The sequence below is a fragment of the Xyrauchen texanus genome, chromosome 10 (assembly GCF_025860055.1).
Source record: "Xyrauchen texanus isolate HMW12.3.18 chromosome 10, RBS_HiC_50CHRs, whole genome shotgun sequence".
Lineage (NCBI taxonomy): Eukaryota > Metazoa > Chordata > Actinopteri > Cypriniformes > Catostomidae > Xyrauchen > Xyrauchen texanus.
Genome location: NC_068285.1, coordinates 31958028 through 31982000, shown reverse-complemented (window position 1 = coordinate 31982000; position 23973 = coordinate 31958028). Strand labels below are relative to the sequence as shown.

Below are 23973 nucleotides of genomic sequence, written 5' to 3'. Positions count from 1 at the left end.
GTCTGGGCCTGCACGCATGAGGGTTAGAATCATAAAACAAGATGAGTCTACAGACCAAAGCTATATGTCTGCTTTGGACGTAGGAGAAAAAAAAAAAAGCTTTTATACTGTATATCAGCCCAACCTCAGGAGCTTAGCATTTCCCTTTTTAGTGAAGAAATATACATTTTTTTATATCATATCTTATGTTAATACATATCAGCTCAGTGTAACAAACTGGCCATGGAGACGGTGTTAGGATCCATGCGCAGGAAGTTTTTTAAAGGAGACAGCAGGCAGAGAGACGTAGTCATAAAACAGGCAGATAAATCCAATAAACCAAATAGACAGTCCAACCAGGAAATCAAAACAAAGGTTATCCAAAAAAAAGTCTCAGTCTTACTCGTTCCCTGATGGGGGGAACGAGACGTTGTGTCGATGTAGTGACAATAGGGGTCACTTTTTAGAGTCCCAAACGCCTCTAATCTTTGAGAAAAGGCTAATGAGAATTGCCAAGTGGAATTTGTATGCCACTCCCCCGGACATACGGGTATAAAAGGAGCTGGAATGCAGCCACTTATTCATAACTAACATTGGACCTAGCCGTGCCAGCTGCAGTCTTTTCTCTCTTTGTTTTCTCTCCACAGAGTATTAGATTTGGCAGGGGCCATCTAACACTATTATACGCATCGGGAAGGTGTTCTTTTCCTTTCCTAATCTTTCAGGGGGAAAAGACCCCGTGGAGACCACATCCTGCCCAAAGGGGAGGTTAACATGTGGTAAATACATCACATGGCCTCACCAGCCACACATGGGAGAGGCTCGGTGGTAGGTCCTGCCTCTAAGGGGAGGAGCTCTACAACACAGCGACTGGGGGAGTGGAAGCTGTGCCCAAGGAGACAAGGGTCTGCCGTCTGGGAGACCGTACTGCGGAAAATACATAACAGGGGGTTATCAGAGTAATGGACACCTGTGGAGCACCTATCCCAGTACAGGGCATATTAGCACCCATAGTCCTGTTGCGAATTCACCAAATCCGTGAGCCACAGGGCAAGGGAGGAAGGACATCCAGGGTTCAGAAGTTCATGAACTCGCATGGGAGAATGTCTTTGCCTCACGGAGGGGAAAGGCACTATAAACAAGCAATACACCCAGCCAGCTGTTCCGTATTACCAAACTTGTACATGACAATACATGGGACGAAACCAGCTCAACCTGGAGATTGTAAAATCTCGCAAAGGAATGGTGTGTTGCCAGACCGCTGCTCTACAGATGTCTGCTAGAGAGGTAATAGTGGCCAGTGCCCATGAGGATGAAGAGTGTGCTCATATTCCTAAAGGGGCGGGCATGGCCTGGGCCTGATATGCCAAAGCGATGGATCCATGATCCAGTGGGCAAGCCTCTGTATAAAGACAGCATTCCCTTTCCACTGTCCGCCGAAGCAGACAAAAAGCTGCTCAGAGCGTCTAAAGCTCTGCGTGCGAAAGAGGATGTGCAAAGCACGCACCGGACACAGCAAGAAAGGGCTGGGTATACCTCCTCCCAGGGCAGAGCTTGCAGTCTCACCACCTGATTCCTGAACGGGGTCGTGGGAACCTTGGGCACATAGCCCGGCCGGGGTCTCAGGAACACGTAAGAATCTGCCGGACTGAAATCCAGGCAAGTGTCGCTGACAGAAAACTCTTGCAGGTCCCCAACCCTCTTGATGGAGGTGAGTGCAATCAGGTGGGCCATCTTCAAGGAGAGGGCTTTCAGCTCGACTAACTCTAGTGGCTCAAACGGGGCTCTCCAAAGGCCAAGGAGGACCACGGAGAGATCCCATGAGGGGAAGAGGTGTGGCCTAGGAGTATTCAGCCTCCAGGCGCTTCTGAGAAACCTGATTATCAGGTTGTGCTTCCCTAGGGACTTACCGACCACCGCGTCATTGTGGACCGCTATGGTGGCCACATATACCTTCAAGGTGGAGGGGGACAGCCACCCCTCCAGCCTCTACTGCTGGAAGGAAAGCACTGACTCGACTGACTCTTAGGTTTGAGAAGAACACCACCTTATGAACAAAAGCGACTTCACAGCATAAAGTTGCCTCGTAGAAAGTTGCCTCAGTCTGGGCGTGGGTGTCAGATGGTGCTCCATCTCTGAGAGAGGAGGTCCCTCCTTAGGGGAATTTGCCAGGGAGGTGCTGTCACGAGGAGCGTGAGGTCCGAGAACAAAGTCTGGGTGGGCCAATATGGGGCCACGAGGGTCGTTCCTCGTCCTCCCTGAACTCTGTACAAGTAGGTTCACAGGGGGAATACGTATTTGTGCAGCCCCCAGGGCCAGCTGTGTGCCAGCGCGTCTGTCCTGAGGGGGGCTCCCTTCAGGGAATACCAGAGCGGGCAGTAGGAGGATTCCCGGGAAGCAAACAGGTCTACCTGTGCTTTGCCGAATCGACTCCAAATCGGCTGGACCACTTAGAGGTGGATTCTCCACTCTCCGCTGAGCGTCACCTGCCATGAGAGCATGTCCGCTTTTGCATTGATGCTGCCCGGGATTTGAGTGGTTAGGCGGCTGAGGTCCATGTGAGGTCCATGTGTGCACACAACAACTCTCGAGAGTGTGCTAGGATCAGCCAGTCGTCAAGGTAGTTGAGTATGCGGATGCCCACTTCCCTTAATGGTGCAAGAACTGCCTCTTTGACATTCATGAAGAGGAGACATGGACATGCCGAAGGGGAGGACCTTGTACTGATACGCCCGGCAGTCAAAAGCAAACCGTAAAAAGGGTCTGTTTCAAGGTAAACCGAGATGTGAAAGTATGCATCCTTCAGGTCTTCCGCCACAAGCCAATTTTAATGCCAGACACACACCAAAATGCGTTTCTGCGTCAGTATCTTGAACGGGAGTCTGTGTAAGGCCCGGTTCAGAACTCGCAGGTCCAAGATTGGCCGCAGCCAACCACCTTTTTTTCACGATGAAGTAAGGGCTGTAGAACCCTTTCCTCATCTTGAATGGAGGGACAGGCTTTATCTCGCCCTTGCACAGAAGGGTCGCGATCTCCACAAGAAGGATGGCACCATTATCGCACTGCACCGAGGTGAACCGGGGCGGGCACATGGAAAACTGAATCACGTAGCAAGCTCCGGGCAAGGGGCACTAAGGGGACAATCGTATTTGATGTAGCTGGGGGTGGGGCCTCGCGGCGGGGGGGGGCAGGCGACCCCACGTCGAGAAGCGTTGCTTCGTCCTGAGGTGGCTGCGTTGAGGGGAACCTCAAAGCACTTACCTCCCTCCAAGTACTCGGCATAGGGTGGGTTAACGACTGAGGTGGAGGGCCTCTTGGGCCATCCTCGAGACTCATCACAACTGGCTGGCCGTGGTTGTAGGTTTGGCATGGCCAGGCACGCGAAGGCAGCGGGGGTACGTTCGCGGGGCCCTGGCTGCGAGTGCTCAGTGTCTAGTTAACACTGATTATGTGACCCAAGGAGACAATGTGGGTACCGCAGAACACAAAACAAAAGGAAACAGAGGATTTTTATCTCGGCCCTCCACAGGGAGATGGAGTGGTCTGGGTAACAGCTCCATGGACGTAGCAGACATCTCGCTCCCTAGGTCATCCATCTCAGGGGCGTTTAGGAGCCTTCGGGTCCTCGTGCCAGGCTGTGAGGCAGGGGGCATCAGCTTCCTGGGGGGGCGCTACACTGGGGCCGAGAACTGGGCTCGGGCTATGGTGGAACCGCCTGGGCTTTTGCCGCCGCAGGGGGACGCCCTTGGTGAGCAGACGGGTTATGAGATATTGAGCCGTGCTGGGGCAAGATATGACTGACTACCCATGTGCAGCTCTTTCAGTGCCTTGGCTTGGTGTACTTGCAGGAGGGCCATGGCATGCTGGGCACAGTGGCGGTTAACATAGAGGCATAGGTAGGCGGCTGCTTGGGGCCCCCTACCAGCGGTCGAAGTAGGGGGGCCCCCAAACAACCTAAAACAAATAATAAGAAATAATCAAATAAAAGGCCCCTTATCATCATGAACGCTTCAAAAGCATAGTACATTTTATTAACATTCTTAAGAAATAAGTTGAAACGTTGAAGTACTGGTTAAAATGTCCAGTTCATGGTTATCTGTCCCTACACATACACCCCCTATTTTCACAATGAAATGGACTAGTCCGTAACAGTGCGCGCCACAAAAGATAAACACACAGTGACAGGAGGACAGGGATGTACACAAACAGAGACGAAACAAGACGAGTCTAAACACGAAAATTAAAAGAAGTTACCCAAGCGGCTCAATTAAAAGAAAAAAGCAAAAAGACGCTGATAAGTATTTGGCAACACTGCCAAAGATGACAAACTTTTTTACGGCTAACGTTACTGATACAGACAGGAATAAAAACGTCCAACGAGTTGAACATGCCGCTACAGCAGCAGCTAGCTGTGAAGTGGTGCTAGGTGAGGATAACGTCAACCAAGTAATTGAAGAGGACATCGCGTTGTTGCCGCCCGCCGTCACCGACAGTGTTATCGAGGCTGACACTGAGGAAGAGTTGTCCGGTGATGGCCATTTTGACAGCGATGAGGAGGCTTTGGTGAGTCAACCTGTGAAATTTACGGTAAAACATTTTTTTTTTACTAACGTAATTGTAGTAGCCCTATGATTCTACAGCATGTGATCCATCATATGTTGTGATAACGTTAACCTGAAGAATTTGTAAAACATTGTGCACAATGAAGGTTTGAACTTTCAGACACACACACAGACATCAAGATTCAGCATAATGAATCATTATCAACAACTGTGATGATATAAGTGCAGTGCATGATGGGAGCCATCAATCAAAACTCATCAATATCTCCCAGCATACATTGCAGCATGAATAAATTATGCTGAATTGCCTAAAGGTGATGATACACAGGGCAACTTTTTGAGCAATGTTGCTTGGGCACTTTCCCATTGAAAATGTGCAATACATTTCTATCTGGATATTTTAGATCGGTCGTAGGCCCTGTGTCTCATCTGGTTGCCTGTTGACGGCAACATTGCCCAGCAACATTGCTCAAAAAGTTGCCCTGTGTATCATCACCTTTAGTATTTTCTTTTATTATTACTATCTGCTTTTATTTTTGCTGTTGTTATTGTTGCAACTTTTTAGTAGCTTGTTTTGTGATGTTCAGTTTTATCTGATTATTTTGTTGATTGTCACCGTTGTTGAGATTCATATGCTGATTCTTGATGTCTGTGTTGGTCTACATCATACTGTAGTTCAAAACCGTTATTGTACACCATGTGTTTTTAAAGTTCTTCAGATTACCTGTTTGTCACTGCTAGCTCGCATGCGGTATGTTCACAGAGCTTTAATACTCAAAAATGTGACATGTTAATTCGTATTAAGCATTCCTCTCTGTAGATCATTGAATCAGGCCACTACATAATGATTATGTCATCATCAATAAATAGCCAACAACACCTGATCACATTTTCTCTCAGATTTTCATGCCATAACGAATGTGTTTTATAATCAGCCAGAGAAAATCTTTTTGTAAATCTCACTGTTATTTTTTACTTTTTTTTTTTTTTTTTTTTTTTACAGTGTAGTAATAGCCCAAGCCCTAGCTGTGCTAATCCTGCTGCCACCGACCAAAGCACTGCAGGCTTGCTACAGGCCGTAGATTAGCTTTACCTGCCTATCCCACCATTCAGTCTGTAAATTTTTTTGGTGGGGGGGGGGAGAGGGGGGCCCATACATACCTTCGCCTTGGGCCCCCAATTTGCTAAATCCGCCACTGGCAGAGGCGACCTGTCCAGCTGTACTGTAGACCAGAGATGACATAATCCTACAGGCCCTGGAGGGGATTGCTGGATGATCCCGCCAGGTGGTGGCGTTGCCCACAACCGGGGACAAACCGGGAAGTCGGTTTCGGGCAGCAAAAGGAGAACTTCCACGAACTTGTCAGTTCGTCATGCATTTCCGCGAAGAAAGGGACCGGGTGGGGGGCATGGCCGTGAGTGGCGCCCCGAACCCAGGAACCAATCATCTAGCTCAGGGGAGGGTGGAGGGTTCCAGTCCAATATCAGACTGGGCGGGCACACCCGAAGGTGGCAAAGGTGGAAAGGCATCTTTAAAAAGACATGTCTTTAAAAAGACGTTCACGTCAATGTGCTGCTCTAATAGAGGAAAATATACACTTTGTAGAAATATATACTCTCTTATTAGCTTAGTAGAGAGAAAGCCGCTGGAATGCGCCGTATATCCAACAGCATACGCTTCTTTCTGAGGTGAATGGAACAACAGTGGGATTCAGCTCGCTGATACACAACCGCTTGGCTCCAAATGAGTGGCCATATGTCCGGGGGAGAGGCATGAAAATTCCACTCGCCAATTCTCATTGGCCTTTTTTCAAAGATTAGATGTGTTTGGGGCTCTCAAGTGCGACACCGAGTGTCACTACATTGACACATCGTCGAGTGAGTGACAGAAGGGGAACAGGCAGTGGTCATAACATGAATCAAGAAACAATGGCAATGGAAAAACGCTTGGTAAGGCGGGGGAAACTGGCAATACTTTGCAATGAACAAAAGAACTGCATGACTATATATACATGTGGTAAACAGGAATTGAGCAGTGAAGAAATGTGTGAATATCAGTATTCGGGAGAGGGCTCTCCCTGGTGGTTGGTAGGATTTGTAAAAACCTCAGATGTTACACTCAGGTCCCTGTGGTTATTAGAGGCGAGTACACAGTCTTCTCTTTTTCTCTTCCTTTCAATATTTTTTTTTCAATGTAATACCTGCATATTTTACGTGAGCTCTAATACATGGCTAGGTGAGCCTGGGGACATGGCTGATAACACATACAGATGAGACTCAGTTCAGATACGGCTGGCTAAGCGCTTCTGTTTCTGCTTAGCTCGGCTCGGCTTTACCGCACTCAGAATGAGGAGGTGAAAGAGAGAGAGAAAGAAAGTAATATTGGAATTTGAAAGGGAGCTGTGCTGTCCTTAATCACGGTGTACAATGTACGGTCACTTCAGTCTGATTAATATCAAAGGATCAGGAAGCTACGGCAACAAAAAGGAGCGAACAGGAGAATACATGCTTAGTAGCTGTCCCCTCATTTAGAAGAGAAATGTGTGCCGAGACTTATTTGAATAAAATTATTCCATTGTGCTGCACGACCCCTATATATTTGCAAAGTAAAAAAAAGTTGAATATAAAATGAGGCTTAGATTCAGCTTATGGTTTTCAGTGACCCCAAAGGTTTTGATAGTGGAGGTAAAAGAGGATTTTTTTGGAGAATATGCTGTATTTAATAAAAAGTAGGGATATGTACACTTTAAAAAAGGAGCTATTTCTACTTGATCTAACTTTTATATTTTGTATTGTTGGTGCAACCTAATATAGTCAAGTTGAAACAGACATAATATTATGAACGGAATGAAATATTTTGACTTTTAGATATTACCACATGAAGCATTTCTTTAGGCTTATCACTTTTTTCATTGTCAAAATATATGGCATGAAGTGGTCTTGTGTCACACTGAAGGGGTTTATTTTGCAATAATGACTATACATTAACACAATAACATGGATATTTAACAAATAAGTAAATATATGGACATGAAATATATTATTTTAAGTTTTAATGATTGTATTATGTGAGAAGAAACTGTGGAGTGATACAAAATACACAAAACTAGCTCTGCAATGTAGGCAAGTCAATTTGACTGCCGAATATCACATTGGCCAATAAGAATGGAGTATTTTATAGAGTTGAAAATTTCACAGAGAAATGTATTTGAAAAAACAAATGCAAGAAATTTCATAAGGGTAAATAAATTGATTAAGAAATACAAAAACAAAGACATGTTTCAAATGCATGAAAAACATGATGGAGATCTCTATCAAAGATAGAATTAGAATTTGCATTAAAATGCACGAGACTGGGGTAGAATAAAGGCAGCTGTGTTTTAGAGGTGTGGGTGGAGGAGAGAGGTTGCTTTGAGGAGCATATGGATGCTGATGGATGTGCATTAGCAGCTCATAAAAGCAGCTCATTTGGAAGTTCAGTCTCTTTCAGGGGTTACCAAGACACACACACTGACTCACAAACTCACACGAGTACCAGCATCTGTAAACACCTGGACCCACAACACATGAAAGTGAAGAGCAGAGCAGGCTGAGAGCTCCAGGGGTTGGTTGTGCTGACTGTGATGTGTAAGAGCACATCTCTTATGGTCCTCATGTGTGCTCTGTCAAGACCTTCCTTTACTGACAACACACAATCACTGACAATCACTGACAATCCCTCCAAAGTGTTCCCAGAAATCCCCATATGGCATTTATTTTTCATTTTTGTAGTTAACCACATTTTATATATATATATATATTGCTATTTTTGGCTGTTTTCAATTTAGGATATAGAGTTTCATTCGAGTTCTTACAGAATTTGTTCTTTTGGATGATTTATAAAAATAAATAAAAAAGATTCACTGAATCATTTTAGAAATCACTCAGCAACGTTATGCTGCAATAACATGTCAGATGACCACCTGAATGTACTGAATAACCAGGTTATCTCATCAATTAATTCTTTCTTCCCTGAATGCATGGTATATTCCAGGACAACAATGCCAAGATTTATCGGGCTCAAATTATGAAAGAGTGGTTCATGGAGCATGAGGAATCATTTTCACACATTAATTGGCCACCACATAGTCCTGACCTTAACCCCATTGAAATTCTTTCAAAGCTAAAGGTGGTTAAACTAAATATTAGAGGATCCAACTTTTTTTTTGTCCAGGCAATGTATAAAATGTTGCTATTTTTCACTGTTTTTCAATAGGTTATATTGATTGCATCTAACCCTGTGTTGTTTATGGATCTAATGATTCACTATCTCACAGTTTTACTCCCAAACCCAGTTCTTACTTTCAGCCCAGTGATTTACAAGCAATTTGCAAAATTGGTCATCACTGCATTACAGGCATTAGCATGCTATCCTGAAAGACACCATACTCAATGTCAGCAAGAGTCTTTGTCCCTCCTACTTCCTTTATGTTACTCATTCTGGATTTTTCTCTTTCCTTTCAGAACCAAAGAGAACGGCTTTGAGCGGGAACCACTCCACCCCGAGCACCCCAGCAAGAGGCCGTGCACTATCAGCCCGAGCCAGCGCTTCAGCCCCTCAAATGGGCTCTCCTACCAGCCCAACGGCCTCCCGCACCCCACTCCGCCCCCTCCACAGCACTACCGACTGGACGACATGGCCATTGCGCACCACTACAGAGACTCTTACCGCCACCCCAACCACCGCGAGCATCGCGACCGCCCTCGGCCTATCGGTAAGTGAGGGCACATTACAGAAGCGTCATTAATAAAAGTGTTTGTCTGCTGTGAATTATTATTTGAGCCGCAGACATGCAATATAAGCTGTGTTCTCCATGACTGTTGTCACCAATGGCACAAATCTTCAAAAGTCATAAAATAAAATAATCCATTGTGCTGCACAACCCTGATATATTTGGAAAGGAATACAAAAAAGGTTTTAAAGGGCTACTTAACCCAAAACTTATCATAATTTACTATCCCTTATGTTGTTCCATTCCTGTATGACTTTATTTCTTCAGTGGAGTAAAGAAGGTGTTGTAAGGCATGTAAAATGTTTGGGACTGACAGCTGTGATCAACATTCTCTTTCATTGTATGGCAAAAAAGATGCAATTAAAGTGAATGGTTACTGAGGCTCACATTCTCTTTTGTGTTGCATTCTCATTCTTTTTGTGTTGCATGTATAATACAGTTGAAGGGTTGTTTGGTGAAACATGAGGGTGAATATATATATATATATATATATATATATATATATATATTTATAGATTACTATAAAATAATTAGGCTAATTATTTAAAAAAATGTGTGGGGGTTTCAAAAGATGTTTATTATTATTATTTTATTAGTATGTATATAAAGTAAATACATTTTATTAAAAAAAATTATTTTAATTGTTAATATTAATAAAATATAATAACATATTATAAAATATATAATAATTTATTGATTAATAATTCGATGAAAATTATGTCATAGGGCAAATTAATTTGATTGAGAATAAAAATGCATGTTTTCTGCATGGAAAACATGATTGAGATGAAAAACACATGCAATGTAAGCTACATTCTCCATTGCTGCAGTCTCCGTTGGATCAGTAACATAAACTTCTTTAGAAATGATTTGAGGTTTACATAAAACCAACTTGCCATATCAGGCTTAAATGTGCTAAAAATACTGGAGTGTGTTAGCCGGTGATATATGCACGAGATATGTATGAGCCTTGCAGCTCTGTCTGGTGCGGCATGGAGAGAGGGAGAGAGCGTACCCGCAGGCAGCGCAGGAGAGTGGAGTGAGCGATGAGAATATGTGAGGAATGAAGAGTGTGTGAGTGATGGAGAATGTCAGGAAGCGGGTGAGCTATGGCTGTGAAACAGACGGGCACGACACGCCGCTGAGGGCAAGCAAGAGAAATGGAGAAACCGAGGCTCAAATAGTAACACGTTTAACACACTATCTTTTTCATGCTCTCTCTGTTTCAGGGATGCATGGCAGCACACGCCAGGAGGAGGTCATAGATCACAGACTCACGGAAAGAGAATGGGCAGAAGAATGGAAGCACCTTGACCATGTAAGAAAAGTAATAAAATTTTTATTACTATCCAAAGTATATGTGTGTTTGCATGTGCAAGCGAGAGAGAGAGAGAGAGAGAGAGAGAGAGAGAGAGAGAGAGAGAGAGAGAGAGAGAGAGAGAGAGAGAATACATTGACAAGTGTGTTTGCTAGTACATCTCTGTGTTTAAGTGCAACTTTTCAAATTTTGCTCCTAAAACAAGACCCCGGTAATCTCACACATGTCTCCTCCTAGAGTTTCAGAAGAGATCTCAACAATATCATAAACTTTGCTCAGATTTGTCAATATACTGAAGTCTGAAATTAAAAATGGCATCATTTATGTCACAGTATGTACTATATATCCCATGGAATTTTAGGTAAAACAATTGATAGTTGAAAGAAACATATTAAAGGAATAGTTTATCCAAATGTAAAGATTCTCTTATCATTTCCTCATGCAATCCCAGATGTGACTTTCTTTCTTCAGCAGAACATAAATGAAGATTTTTAGAAGAATATTTCAGCTCTGTTGGTCCTCACAATGCAAGTGAATGGTGACCAGAACTTTGAAGGCCCAAAAGGCAGTATAAAAGTAATCCATAAGTATCCAGTGGTTAAATCCATATATTCTGAAGCAATATGATAGATGTGGATGAGAAATAGACCAATATTTAAGTCTAATAAACTTTTTCATCTGTAAATATACACTTTCACTTCCACATTCTGTTGTGGATATGACTTTCACTTTGACGTTCAGCCACCCACTGGTTGATGCTGGTCAAAGGTAGAGATTGATAGTAAAAAAGGACTTCAATATGTATCTGTTTTTCACCCACAATTATTATATCGCTTATGAAGATATGGATTTAACCACTGGAGTCTTATGGATTACTTTTATGCTGACTTTATGTCATTTTTCACCATTCACGTTCATTGTTTGGACCAGCAGAGCTGAGTGATCTCAAAATTAAGTGATCTCAAATTAAGATTAAAAATCTTAATATGTGTTTTGCAAAAGAAAGACATACACATCTGGTATGGCATGAGGATGAGATACATTTTATTTTGAGGTGAACTATCCGTTTTAAGTGCCATAGAGATATAAAATGAGAAATATTTTTAGACCTATTTTTAAAATTTAGAATCATTGGTAGTTTCAGTATTTTATATCTAAATTGGTCAATACTACTCTGAGCGATTTTGGTCACACTCTGTTTTTGTCTCCTCCCCAGCTGCTGAACTGCATCATGGACATGGTGGAGAAGACTCGTCGCTCTCTAACAGTGTTGCGGAGGTGCCAGGAGGCCGACCGGGAGGAGCTCAACTACTGGATCCGTCGTTACAGTGATGCTGAAGAGCTTAAGAAGACCAGCAGCTCCAGCAGTAGTCAGTCTAGACAGCAAAGCCCCGCAGGCCAGGACAACAATGCTTTAGGTATAGAACACACTTAACACAGGCACTGAGTAATGTTTACTGTAGCACAGAATTCACAGAAGATGGGATTCATACACACTTCCCATTTATGCACATGTATGTTGCCAAAACCTCTGTAAAAGCATTGTGTTCTATTATATGTGTATTGTTTGTTTACAAACATCTTAATCAGAGTAGATTCACAAAAATTCTAACAACACGTAAACAACTAACCTTTAGGCTTTTAGTAGGGCAATACCAAACTTAATTATTTAAAATTGCATTATGTTTTTAAATAAAATGTGTGCTATTAAAACTAATACAATTTTATGACATTGCTCTGATTTTATAGACATAAAAAAATATTATTGTTATTTTATCAACATTTCTTGAAATCTTTAAGTAAATCTAGGTCACAGGTGTTCAAATAACAAAAAAGGTTGAGAGCCGCTGGTCTGAATGAAAACACACTCATCACATAGACGACATCTTGGCAATGTATATGTACTATCAGGTTTTTCAAGTCAGTTAATTTGAGTGGAAAGATTTGTTACACAGTGTATTGAGTTGAGTTAATTTTAAATCAAGTAATCCTTCTTTTCTCTCCTCCAGACATCCATAGAGAGCTCCTTCACAGGCCAGCATCTGGATACGTACCTGAAGAGATCTGGAAGAAAGCTGGTTAGCAATGCACACACTCTTAAGCACATGTGGAAAATCAAAGCTAAATTATTCAGACAGAGCTCTTTCAAAGCCTGTCTGTAATTTAAAAGCTCTCTGAAATACAATCAGTAATTCAGTCAGCTATATGTATCAGTCAGGTGAGAACTGGTTCAGTGTCACACCAAATTCTGGCATATTAGCAATCAGGGTCCTAGAATATTCTGTGCACCTTGGTACTATTGCTTGCTTAGTTAAAAAAGGTTCCCAGCATTCACGGTTGCTCAGTTGAAAGCACTGTCGCCTCACAGTAAAAAGGTCCCTGGTTCAAGTCCTGATTCACTCTGGGCCTTTCTGTGTGGAGTTTGTATGTTCTACCATGTTCATGTGGGTTTCCTCCAGGTGCTCTGATTTTCCCCACAGTACAAAGACAGGCAGATCAAGTGATGACTCTAAATGAACTAAGCAGATGGCCGCCTCAGAGTGGAGCTCTCCAAATCTTTTGTTATTTTTGTTTGTTTGTCCTGTGTTTAGTCATTTTTTTCCAATCAGTTTTACCAGGGACGAACTGCTGAACATTCGGCAGCATATACCAGAAAATATTTTCCCTGTTTTTGACTATTCTGATGTTTTGCTAGACATTTTAGTAGGAGGCGAAGCTGTGTTGTTTAAGCGTGCTATGAGACGCAGGTGAGGGAAGTGAGCCGGCGCGCTGGTCAAGCTCCTACAGCATGGCTTTCAAACAGCACTGCCGAGTATTCATCTAGTGAATCTCCACTCTCTCCCTAACAAAACAGGTGAACTAAATCTCCTCACCCACACAAACAAGGACTTTTCAAACTCTGCTGCCTTGTGCTTCACAGGAACCTGGCTGAGTAAAGCCAATCCGGATAGCGCATTACATCTGCCGGGAATTTCAGTTGCGTAAAGCGTATCTCGCATGTCAGAGTTAACGGGGAAAATGAGAGGCGGTGGAACATGCTTTTACATCAATGAAAGATGGTGTACAGATGTAACAATGTTAAAGAAGATGTGCTGTCCTAATTTGAAAGTGCTCTTTATTAACTGTAAGCCTTTCTATTCACTGCAGGAGTTTTCCTAATTTATTCTGGTTAGTGTTTATATTCCTCCACACATGTGCATGAATGCAATGCAGTGCTGCAACAGCTGCCTGATCAGGTCACAGACACAGAACAACAATACCTGTACTCACTTATTATTATTCTCTGTGATTTTAACAAAGCCATCCTCACCCACGAACTGCCAAAATACATTACAATACATTACATGCTCCACCAGGGATGGAAATATACTAGACCACTGCTACACAACATTAAAGCGATGCATATTGCTCTGTTCCTAGAGCAGCTTTGGGACTCTCTGATCACTGTGTGGTTCATCGTCTTCCAACCTACAGGCAGAAACTTAAATCTGCTAAACCTGTAGTATGGACTCTAAAGTGTAGACCATTAAAGCAGAGCCGGAACTACAAGCCTGCTTTGACTGCACTGATTGGAGTGTTTTTGAAGCTGCATACACCAATCTGGATGAGCTCAAAGATACTGTAACATCATATATGTTTCTGTGAGGATATGTACTAGGACTTTTTTAATGTTCAACAACGACAAACCATGGTTTACAGGACAATGCAGACAGCTTTGTTGTGCCGAAGAGGATGCTTACAGAAGCAGGGATAACATTTTGTATAATCAGTCCAAAAACACACTGACTAAGGAAATTAAAGTGGCTAAAAGAAGCTACTCTGAGAAGCTGAAAAACAAGTTTTCAGCTAACGACCATGCATCAGTGTGGAGAGGCCTGAAATACATTACTAACTTCAAAGAACCCTCCCTCAACACTGTAGGAAACCAACAACTGGCTGACGACTTGAATGTGTTTGACTGTAGATTTGAAAAGCCCAGTCTCACACCCCACACCCTCTCTGATATTCACTTCACACAAACACCAACATCCTAGCACACATATGCAAGGATCCTTTTTGTGGACTTCAGTTTGGCTTTCAAAGATCATCATCCCAGCTCTCCTATGGAATAAATTAACCCAGCTCTCTGTTCCCATTTGTCAATGGATCACCAGCTTTCTGACAGACAGGCAGCAGCTAGTGAGACAGGGGAAATTCACTTCCAGCACATGTACGATCAGCACTAGTGCCCCCAGGGCTGTGTGCTCTCCCCACTACTCTTCTCCCTGTATACCAACAACTGCACCTCCAAGGACCCCTCTGTCAAGCTCCTGAAGTTTGCAGACAACACTACTCTCTTCTGCCTCATCCAAGATGACGATGAGTCTGCATACACAAGGGAGGTTGAACAGCTGGCTCACTGGTGCAGTCATAGCAACCTGGAGCTGAACATGCTCAAAAGAGTGGAGATGATTGTGGACTTTAGGAGGAAAACCCCAACACTGACCCCCTCACCATTCTAAACAGCACTGTGGCAGCAGGTTCAGGTTGTTGGGCACTACCATCTGACAGGACCTGTTTCCAGGGCATTGCTATGTGGTTGCTAAGAGGTTCTGGGTGGTTGCTAGGTGGTTACATTTTAATGTAATTTTCCTTTTGGGAAGTTGCCTTCTCTTCATCCGATTCCTAAGAGAGAGAGAGAGAGAGAGAGAGAGCTGCCCTGCTTCAAACACAGCCATGCCTGGTGTCCCCACTCCTTTCTCATCACTCACAATGCAGAGACTCTGTACATGGGGCCTATGGTGCAAACTTCACATAAGGGTTACATCTTTGGTCACAGACATCAGATAGTTTTTAACATACTGACTTGCCCCGTGTCAAGTCAAAATAACCCCCCTGGTCACTATAATCTTCTCATCCCTTGATATGGCATGGGTCCATCGTTTAATGTAAGACTATAGAATTTGGTTGCATTCTCAAGCCACATGATTTGAGGTACCATTCATGTCTAGATCTCTTAACGGTACAAATAGTAGGAGTGATGCTTGCCTTAGCATGCTATGGAATGTTTGTCTGTTTTTGCAGAATATTATTTGAGTTCTACAATGAGTTTTAAAATGTTTCTTTTTGGATAATATGATTTGAGTTCTAGAATGCATTCTGAAATGTTTGTTTTTGCGTAATATCCTTTGAGTTCTAGGATGAGATTTAAAACGTTTTTGTGGAATCTTCTTTAAGATCTAGAATGAGCAAAAAAAATTGCGGAATATTCCTTCAGTTCTAGAACAAGTTTTGATTGGTTTGTTTTTGCGGAATATTCTTTTAGTTCTAGAATGAGCTTTGAAATATTCGTTTTTGCTAAATATCCTTTAATTCTTAAATGAGATATGGAGTGTTTGTCTGATATTTGTGGAATATACTTTTAGTTTAGAATGAGTTTTGAAATGTATGTTTGTTTGTTTTTGCAGAATATTCTTTGAGTTCTAGAATGAGTTCTGGAATGTTTGGAGTTCTATAATATAAGCCCAACAGTGGTCAGTTCAGTGAGTGGCTTACACTGGAAGCACCTCTACACATTCCAACAGTGATGTCAGATCATAAAGCTCTTTTATTGCTCTGGCTGCACAGGACACATAAGTGCACCCAGCATTTACAGCACTTTAGCACTCCTGCGATTAGCTGTGCAACAGGAGCTGTCTGGCTCTCCACTGCACTCTTGTTTTATCACAGAAGAGGAGCTGGTTAAAAGACGGATAAAGATTAAAGATTAAAGATTAAAAGGCTTTGTTTAAAGAGCAGCTGATCTGTGTGAAATATGACATGACATGGATTCTATTATAGCAGATTGTTTACCTTGGCTTGCTCACTATTACACGACATATGCATCTGTTAAGGCCGTTTGTCTGTGCTGTGTGGTCTTAACAAAGGGCTTTATAAGAGCAAACTAACCTTTCACCATGAAAATTATGTTACAAAAGATGCTCTAAGACCATTCGTTTCAGATGAGGAATAGGGCAGTACCACCCTAAACAAATCACCGCAGATTGAAATTCCATCTGTATAGGGAATTATAAATGCAGTTAAACGAACAAGGGAACGCAGTGCATTTTCCGTGACCTCAGCCCATCAACAGGAAGACTCAATGTACCAAACCACGATGGTTTCACAATTCCGTCCAGTCCTGATGAAAATGTCCCTGGCTCTATTATCCTTCATATTTAAGACTGAGGAGGGTTTTTGTGACCGCAATCATCCATTTTTTTTTATAACTACAGGCTGCTGTATTATTAGGCATGACAGCTTAGCCTAATCATTTACTCACTTTCATGTTGCTCCAAACCTGTATAACTTACTGTCTTCTGAGGAACACAAAAGGAGATGTAACAAAATGTCCATTATTTAAATGGTAAAAGACTGTAAAAATGCTACAGTTAAAATAAAATGGAAATTGGTTAATGAGTAGTTACCGTAAAATATAGGTTAATAATTTGTAATATATGTAAAAAGACAATACATGTAGTTTTATGGACAAATTAAATGTTTTTATGTAAATGTATGATTTTCACATATAATTAACAGTTAAAAGTTGTATTACCGGTAGATTTAACAACAGAGTACAAGTACTTTTTATGGTAAATTATTGTTAAAATTATGTAAAAAAAAAAAACGTAATCTGGCATTCCCAGAATTCTCTGCGTGACCCATATTTTATGGGAATAGTTATGTTTCTTCTTATTTTTAATATCAGTTACGTACACTAGGGTGTTCTGTGTTATATTTGATGTAGTTTAGTTAATGTTTATTGCATAATGTTTATTTCACATGTGTTACTCTGATGGTGTTTAGTGTTTGTGTGAGTGACACTGAGCACTGTCTCTACATGTTTATTGGTCATTGCTCCTGGAAGGGCCATTATTGATGAACTTCATGTCATCATGTGCCCTTTTGTAATTGCTACAGTGATTAACAACTACCTTATAAATAAATAAGCACATTTTTACAGTTTCATTAGATTAATATATTAAGTTTATAATTTAATAATGGAAACAATGGTACTGCACCGTAAAATATACCGTGACTGTAAAATGTACAGGTTGTTCTGTAAAATTCTTTACATTTTAAATTTATTTTGTATATTATTATTCTGGCAAACACAACTGCCAGTTTTGTTTTTTAAATAAAACGATTTTTAAAGTGTAGGTTGAATATAAGTCTCAGTCACCATTCACTTTCATTGCATCTTTCTCCCATATAGTGAAAGTGCTCCTTGTAAGAAAGTCATACAGGTTTGGAACAACTTCGGGGTGAGTAAATGATAACAGAATAAAAATTTTTTTGGGAACTATCCCTTTAAGCCTTGATGATCGTGCAACCCAAGCTAGGAGCAAAAAAAAAACTGTGCTTTCGTTTTCACTAAAGATTCAGAGTTGCCTCTGTAAGTTGTAGCAATGTAACAAGAGGCGAATATCCTTTTTTTAGAAAGCTTGTGTACAGTAGGTGATGAATATTCACAGTGACGTATCCTGATCTGCATGGGCCTTTGTGGCGCAATTGAAATATATAATTTAAATATAAATTGGCAGATTTGCATATACAATTAGTCAGGCTGCAGCCTTGAACAACAAAAACAAACAAACACAAAAAATGCCCTAGTCTGCTCTTGAGATGTGTTTTCAAGCCAGAAGTATTTACGGTTAATGGGATAACAATGTAAAGCATTTAGATAAATTGTGAGTCCAAGGAAATACATTTCTACTTGAATGTCAAGGATTACCTGTATTCTGTCATGTGCACTACAGTCAAGTTTTTCTGGTTTAAGAGGAAAACAAAAGTATTGTTGATCTGTGTTCAAGTCTATTCAAATAATAATTGATGTTTCTAATTTATCCCCAGATTAACCTCTCAGCTACCTTTGAACAAAACATTACAAAAGGATAAATTAAACATCGTAAAAAATATTTTCAAAATATGCAATAGTTAGCAATTTAGTTACTTTCTTTTTAGCCAATTAAGGATAGATGAATAAAAAAATCTCAGATAAAATTGTTTTTAACTGATCATTTGAACCTTTTACACTGAGTTGTTTGGCAGAAAATTTCAGTCTTGTAGAAGAGCTTTGGACTGGTTGAGCCAATGTGGAACATTATTTCAGTCAGTGTTGCAGTGTTGGGCTGGTCAGGTAGTTTAGATACTTTCATATTAAGCAAATTTTTTTGGTTACCTGACAAAATGTTTTTACAGTGTGGGAAGCTTGTGAATTTGTACCGTGGTACTTAAAGTCATTGTGGTCTTTCTTTCAGAAGAGGCTGTGAATGAAGTGAAGAGGCAGGCCATGTCCGAGCTGCAGAAAGCCGTGTCAGAGGCCGAGCGCAAGGCTCACGAGATGATAAGCACTGAGCGAGCCAAGATGGAACGCACGGTGGCCGAGGCCAAGAGGCAAGCGGCAGATGATGCGCTGTCAGTCATCAACCAGCAGGAGGACTCTAGTGAGGTAACAGCTTGTCTGCTCACTGCATTGTTACTGAACAGCTGCAGCATTCATACACTCCACGTTGATTCATTTGGATGGTAATATATTCCATTTATTATTGTTTTGGATTAGAAATTGTCTTGGGGTTTGGCAGATTTTCTTTAATTTATATAAAAATATACAGTGGCCCCAACAAGTATTTGGACAGTTAAGACACATTAAAATGTATGCATGTCATTGCAGTGAATAAGAAAATATTAAAACTTGTGGGGTCTGCCAACAAATGATGCTATAGAGCTTTACTCTGAACTACAGTAACTTTTCTTGCAATTACTTTAAACAAACTGAAATTAAGGTAGTGTTTAAAGGAATAGTTCACTCCAATATGAAGATTCTCTCATCATTTACTCACCCTTATGCCATCCCAGATGTGCATGACTTACTTTCTTCTGCAGAACACAAATTATGATTTTTAGAAGAATATTTCAGCTCTGCAGGTCCATACAATGCAAGTGAATTGGTGCCATAATTTTGATGCCCCAAAAAGCACATAAAAGCATCATAAAATTAATCCATACGACAGTGTTTTAATCCATATCTTTTGAAGGGATATGATAGGTGTGTGTGTGAGAAAAAGATCAATATTTAAGTACTTTCTTTGCTAGAAATTCTTCTCCCTGCACAGCAGGGGGCGATATGCATGAAGAATGTGAATCATCAAAAACACAAGAAGAGTGAGAAAGTTATCTGTTTTTCACCCACACTGTAAATGATGAGAGAGTTTTCATTTTTGGGTGAACTATCCTTACAAGTGTCCTAGCAGAGTAATCACAGGTGTAGTTCATCATGCTTAACTAAGTTTCACTTAAAGAAAGTGTCAAAATCCTTTTTATCAAATTTTTTAACTGGATGTCTTTTGTTTTATAATTTAAAACCTTATAAATTAGTTTTGCTTGAAAAATGTGCTATCTTTTATAAATACCTCATGGTTTGATATTTTTTATCTTATGCAATGATGTTCATACATTTACTGCATAGATGTGTGGTGTAAGTGTCTAAATACTTTTTGGAGCCACTATTGTAAATGCCCATTACATTCTAGGCAGCATCTCTTGATTTAGTTTGTTTTGTTGTTTTATTCCTGTGGCATATTTTTTATCTCCTCATTATGGATATCCTTTTGAAAACACAGAAAACAAATAAAAATATAAAAAAGAATGGGGAAGAGAAAGGGTGTCCCAGCTAATTCTTCGTGCAGGCCAATGTCATGTGGAGCAGAGGAATAATGTTGTATTTATCACCTCAGGCAGAGACGCGCTTTTCATCTAAATGAAACATGTGGACAGTTAAGGTGGTACTGATTTGGATGAGGGAAATTGGGAAGAGAGCGGTGAGTGTCTGCGCACAGCGGGGGGATGGCTCGTTTAATCAGTTAGCAGAGAAAGGCGGCACGCATCTGAGTTTAATTGCACGAGCCATGTTTATGCACACGTCTCCCCGGAGGATTGCGCCGGTAGCCGTTTTTAACTCCGGCTTCCCATCTCATGCTACACATTTAGGACTTTGTGATAATTGCTCTTATTTTGCCTGGAGACAAACAAAAAGAGGCCACAGTGGTAACCTGAGTGTCTGTGTGATCTTTGAGCATTTTGGAGTTAAAATGTCACAAATGTGTTCTCATGTAGCACCATGTGGAACTCGGTAAAATGACTCTGACAACATTTTGCGTCGCTTTTTTACCCCTGACAGCTCATTATTTCTTTATTCTTTATTTATTTTCTTTTTCTTTTCTTTTTTAAAGCAGAGGGATCCAAAGAGAAATAAACCAGAATTCTCTATTTAGACTTTAAATCAAATGGGAAATGCTTGCTGCTAATGAGCCGAGACTTTCTCTTGGTTGTCCCAAAAATCTGTGCATCTATTATTTCCTAATTGGTGTAAAACCCACGGAAAAGAGCACACAGATTGAGAGAGAGAGAGAGAGAGAGAGAGAGAGAGAGAAAGAGAAGGGGGGTTTGGAGCCTGATCTCAAGAAAAAAATGTGACTGGCAACAATTTTGCAAAGTGATTTAACCTTATTGCTTATCGTGACAGTTCCGAGGTGAGATGATAGTGTCCCAATGATTTATTTATTTATTTATTTTTCAAAACAGATGAGGTTTTTTCTCTATTGAGTTTTAAAACAACAAAACAAATTACCTACCCTACCCTAATCCCTAAACCTAATATATATGTCCTATATAACCTAATATAGATGTCACATCAAAAACTCAGTTGCTGAAATAACTGGTGTTTCTTTTACACTTTTGACGCACTTGACGTCTGATGTACTCTTCAGGACTCGTATCCCGGTCCTTTGCATTGCTGGTGTGATGCTTTATCAGTTAAACTACTGCACAATTTGATCAAGTTTGAACAAGCTTAGAAATGTAGTTTGTTATGTAATGCAAAGCTTAAAATGCATTGCCTTACAAGTCATCTGCAACAGGAATAGTTTTTGTTGTCATAAAAGAGCATTGTGAGAGGACCGTGGCGAAAAATTATTGTATACCAACTGATAATCTGCCTTTCTATTCTTGATTTATGTGAAAGGGAGTTAACGTCATTATGTTATAGTGTATCTAGTATAAATAATTTGGCAAAAATTATAGGTATAGTAATATAATTATATGAGACCAAGTTGATTTTTTTGAGTACCTTAAAACATATCTTAAATCTCCCCTCCACCCATTTTTCTATGCAGAGTTGCTGGAATTGCGGGCGCAAGGCGAGCGAGACCTGCAGTGGCTGCAATACCGCACGTTACTGTGGTTCCTTCTGTCAGCACAAGGACTGGGAAAAGCACCACCATGTATGTGGCCAAACTCTTCAGGCACAGCAGCAGGGCGAGACCCCCGCCACCGTCAGCTCTTCAGCGACCCCCAGCAGTGGCGCCGGCAGCCCTGCTGATACGCTGTCTGCTGCCACTCCACGCTCGGCCACGCCCGGCACACCCTCCGCCATAGAGACCACGCCACGCTAGAGTGGATGCTTCAACCTACTGGGGACTGACTCAGCTTCCTCACTTGCTCAAAGATGCTAATGATAGTGCGCTAACAAAGAAACAAGACTGTACTTAGGGCGATCACCTACAGGAGGTCCATTTCAGGTCATATTGACTTGCCATGATAGAAAACACAAAGATATTCTTTGTTTTTAAATGCTCATTGTTCTTTATTGTTACTACAGCTATTATTGATCACTGTTGGTAATGTTGTTTCTTGTTGTTGTGGCTCTCGTACATTTTTGTAAATATGATGAAAAGAGAAATGGAGTAGACAGCTAAGACCTCTCGATGAGTATATTTGACCTCCCCTTTCGTTTTACGTTCTCAATGCTCTTTATCCGGTAGCTGGGATATGAAACTATTTGACCTCATTAAAAGACACTTTATTAAACAACAAAACCAAGGAAATACTTCATACAAGCTTATTTAAGCAAAGACACAAAATATGATTCTTTGTAAAGAAGACAACTAACCTTGTTGAGAAAAAAACATGCCATGAAGGGCATCTGTGTTGAACATAGTGGTGTAGTCGATGGACGAATTATGTCTCTCTCGTTGAACTCTGCAGACCCTCAACGGAGCATGCAGATTTGCAGCAGATTGTGAAGGAACACAGCTGTTCATCCCTCTTGCTTTTTTTCTGAACTTCAGCAACATAATATCCAGGTCAATGGTCTGAGAAATACAAAGCTGTTTCACTGAGGAATGTAAGGGTGAGGAGGAACGTGAGCACGCCTTTGTTGGACGTTGAGTACCGCATGGCATAATGAAGGATGCGCACTGAGCCCCAATCCCAAATGCACTTCATCAGCTCCCAAACAGGATGTGAAGTCATCAGCCCACCATAGCAGGACTGTCAGAGACTCACAATGACAGCCGCTGGAAAAACAAAGGGCTGAGAAATTACCCATAAATTACAAGCAAGTTCCTGGCCATTGGAGCCAGTCCAGACCCCTCTCCTGTCCTGCCTATCTCTATAACCCTGCCATCAATCCTTGTTTTTTGCTTCTTTTACCCCCTCCTAGATCTCATTGTGTTAAACACTTTGTCTCCTGTGCCGTCTCCAATGGTTATTTATTGATGTATATGTGCTGGACAATTGTGACAATGCATAATAGTTTAAACCAGTCACATTGTTAGAATTTCTAGGTGCAACAACATAATTTCTCCTGTTTTTTTCTCTTTCTCACACTCTCGCAAGCTGCTTTTCAATTTGTACGTGTTTGTGGTAGTCCCCTTGTAGTTCTCGAAAGAGAAGGCAAACGCTTTTTTCCCACTGTCCTCAAAAGAAGACAAACGCTATCTCTCAGAGCTGCTACTTCAGTCTCATTCAGATCTCTTTCTGAGAACTAGCATGTTACATGGAATGCTAACATAAATGTTTTTGTACATGGGACGTACATACAGTAAATGTATTTGCACTGTCACGGTTTCTCACGGCATGCTTTTTTTGGCAGTTTTACCTGTAGGGAGCCTCACTTCATGGGTTATCTTTGGAGTGCTTCATTACATGTCTGTGATTTTCATTTCTTGTTTAAAAAAGTGGTGGGAAAATGAAAAAAAAGAAGAAAATGGGAAAAAAATACAAAACAGAGGTATCACAATCTGCTTTGGTTTTATTTTCTAAACGTATTGGCAAAAAGTCATAACTTTTGCTTTGAATTGTTAAGGACAGTGCATGCATATGCATACTGAACGCTATTGTATATGTTGTTTTGTTTTTACAAAAAAAAATTGAAAAATGTACAAAAAAGACACAAACTTTCCAAATGCAGAGGTTACAAACAGACAGCTTTAACACTGCAGAGCACCAGGATACACAGTATTACAAATGAATTAACATGGAA

At 41.1% G+C, this 23973-nt stretch overlaps 1 protein-coding gene across 4 annotated transcripts in view; it reads left to right on the top strand.

Moving 5' to 3' along the window:
- runx1t1 (RUNX1 partner transcriptional co-repressor 1) overlaps positions 1-23730 on the top strand; it is an 87183-nt gene extending 63453 nt beyond the window's left edge. For 3 of the 4 annotated variants that reach the window (XM_052136212.1, XM_052136214.1, XM_052136215.1), the window contains exons 6-11: positions 9045-9295; positions 10543-10640; positions 11848-12049; positions 12641-12709; positions 18911-19101; positions 21824-23730. In XM_052136212.1, the coding sequence (XP_051992172.1) occupies positions 9045-9295; positions 10543-10640; positions 11848-12049; positions 12641-12709; positions 18911-19101; positions 21824-22102 (1090 nt within the window). In that variant the 3' untranslated portion in view covers positions 22103-23730. The remainder of the gene's footprint in view (positions 1-9044; positions 9296-10542; positions 10641-11847; positions 12050-12640; positions 12710-18910; positions 19102-21823) is intronic. The other variant, XM_052136213.1, reaches the window with a different exon arrangement.
- The last annotated feature ends 243 nt before the right edge of the window (positions 23731-23973 follow it).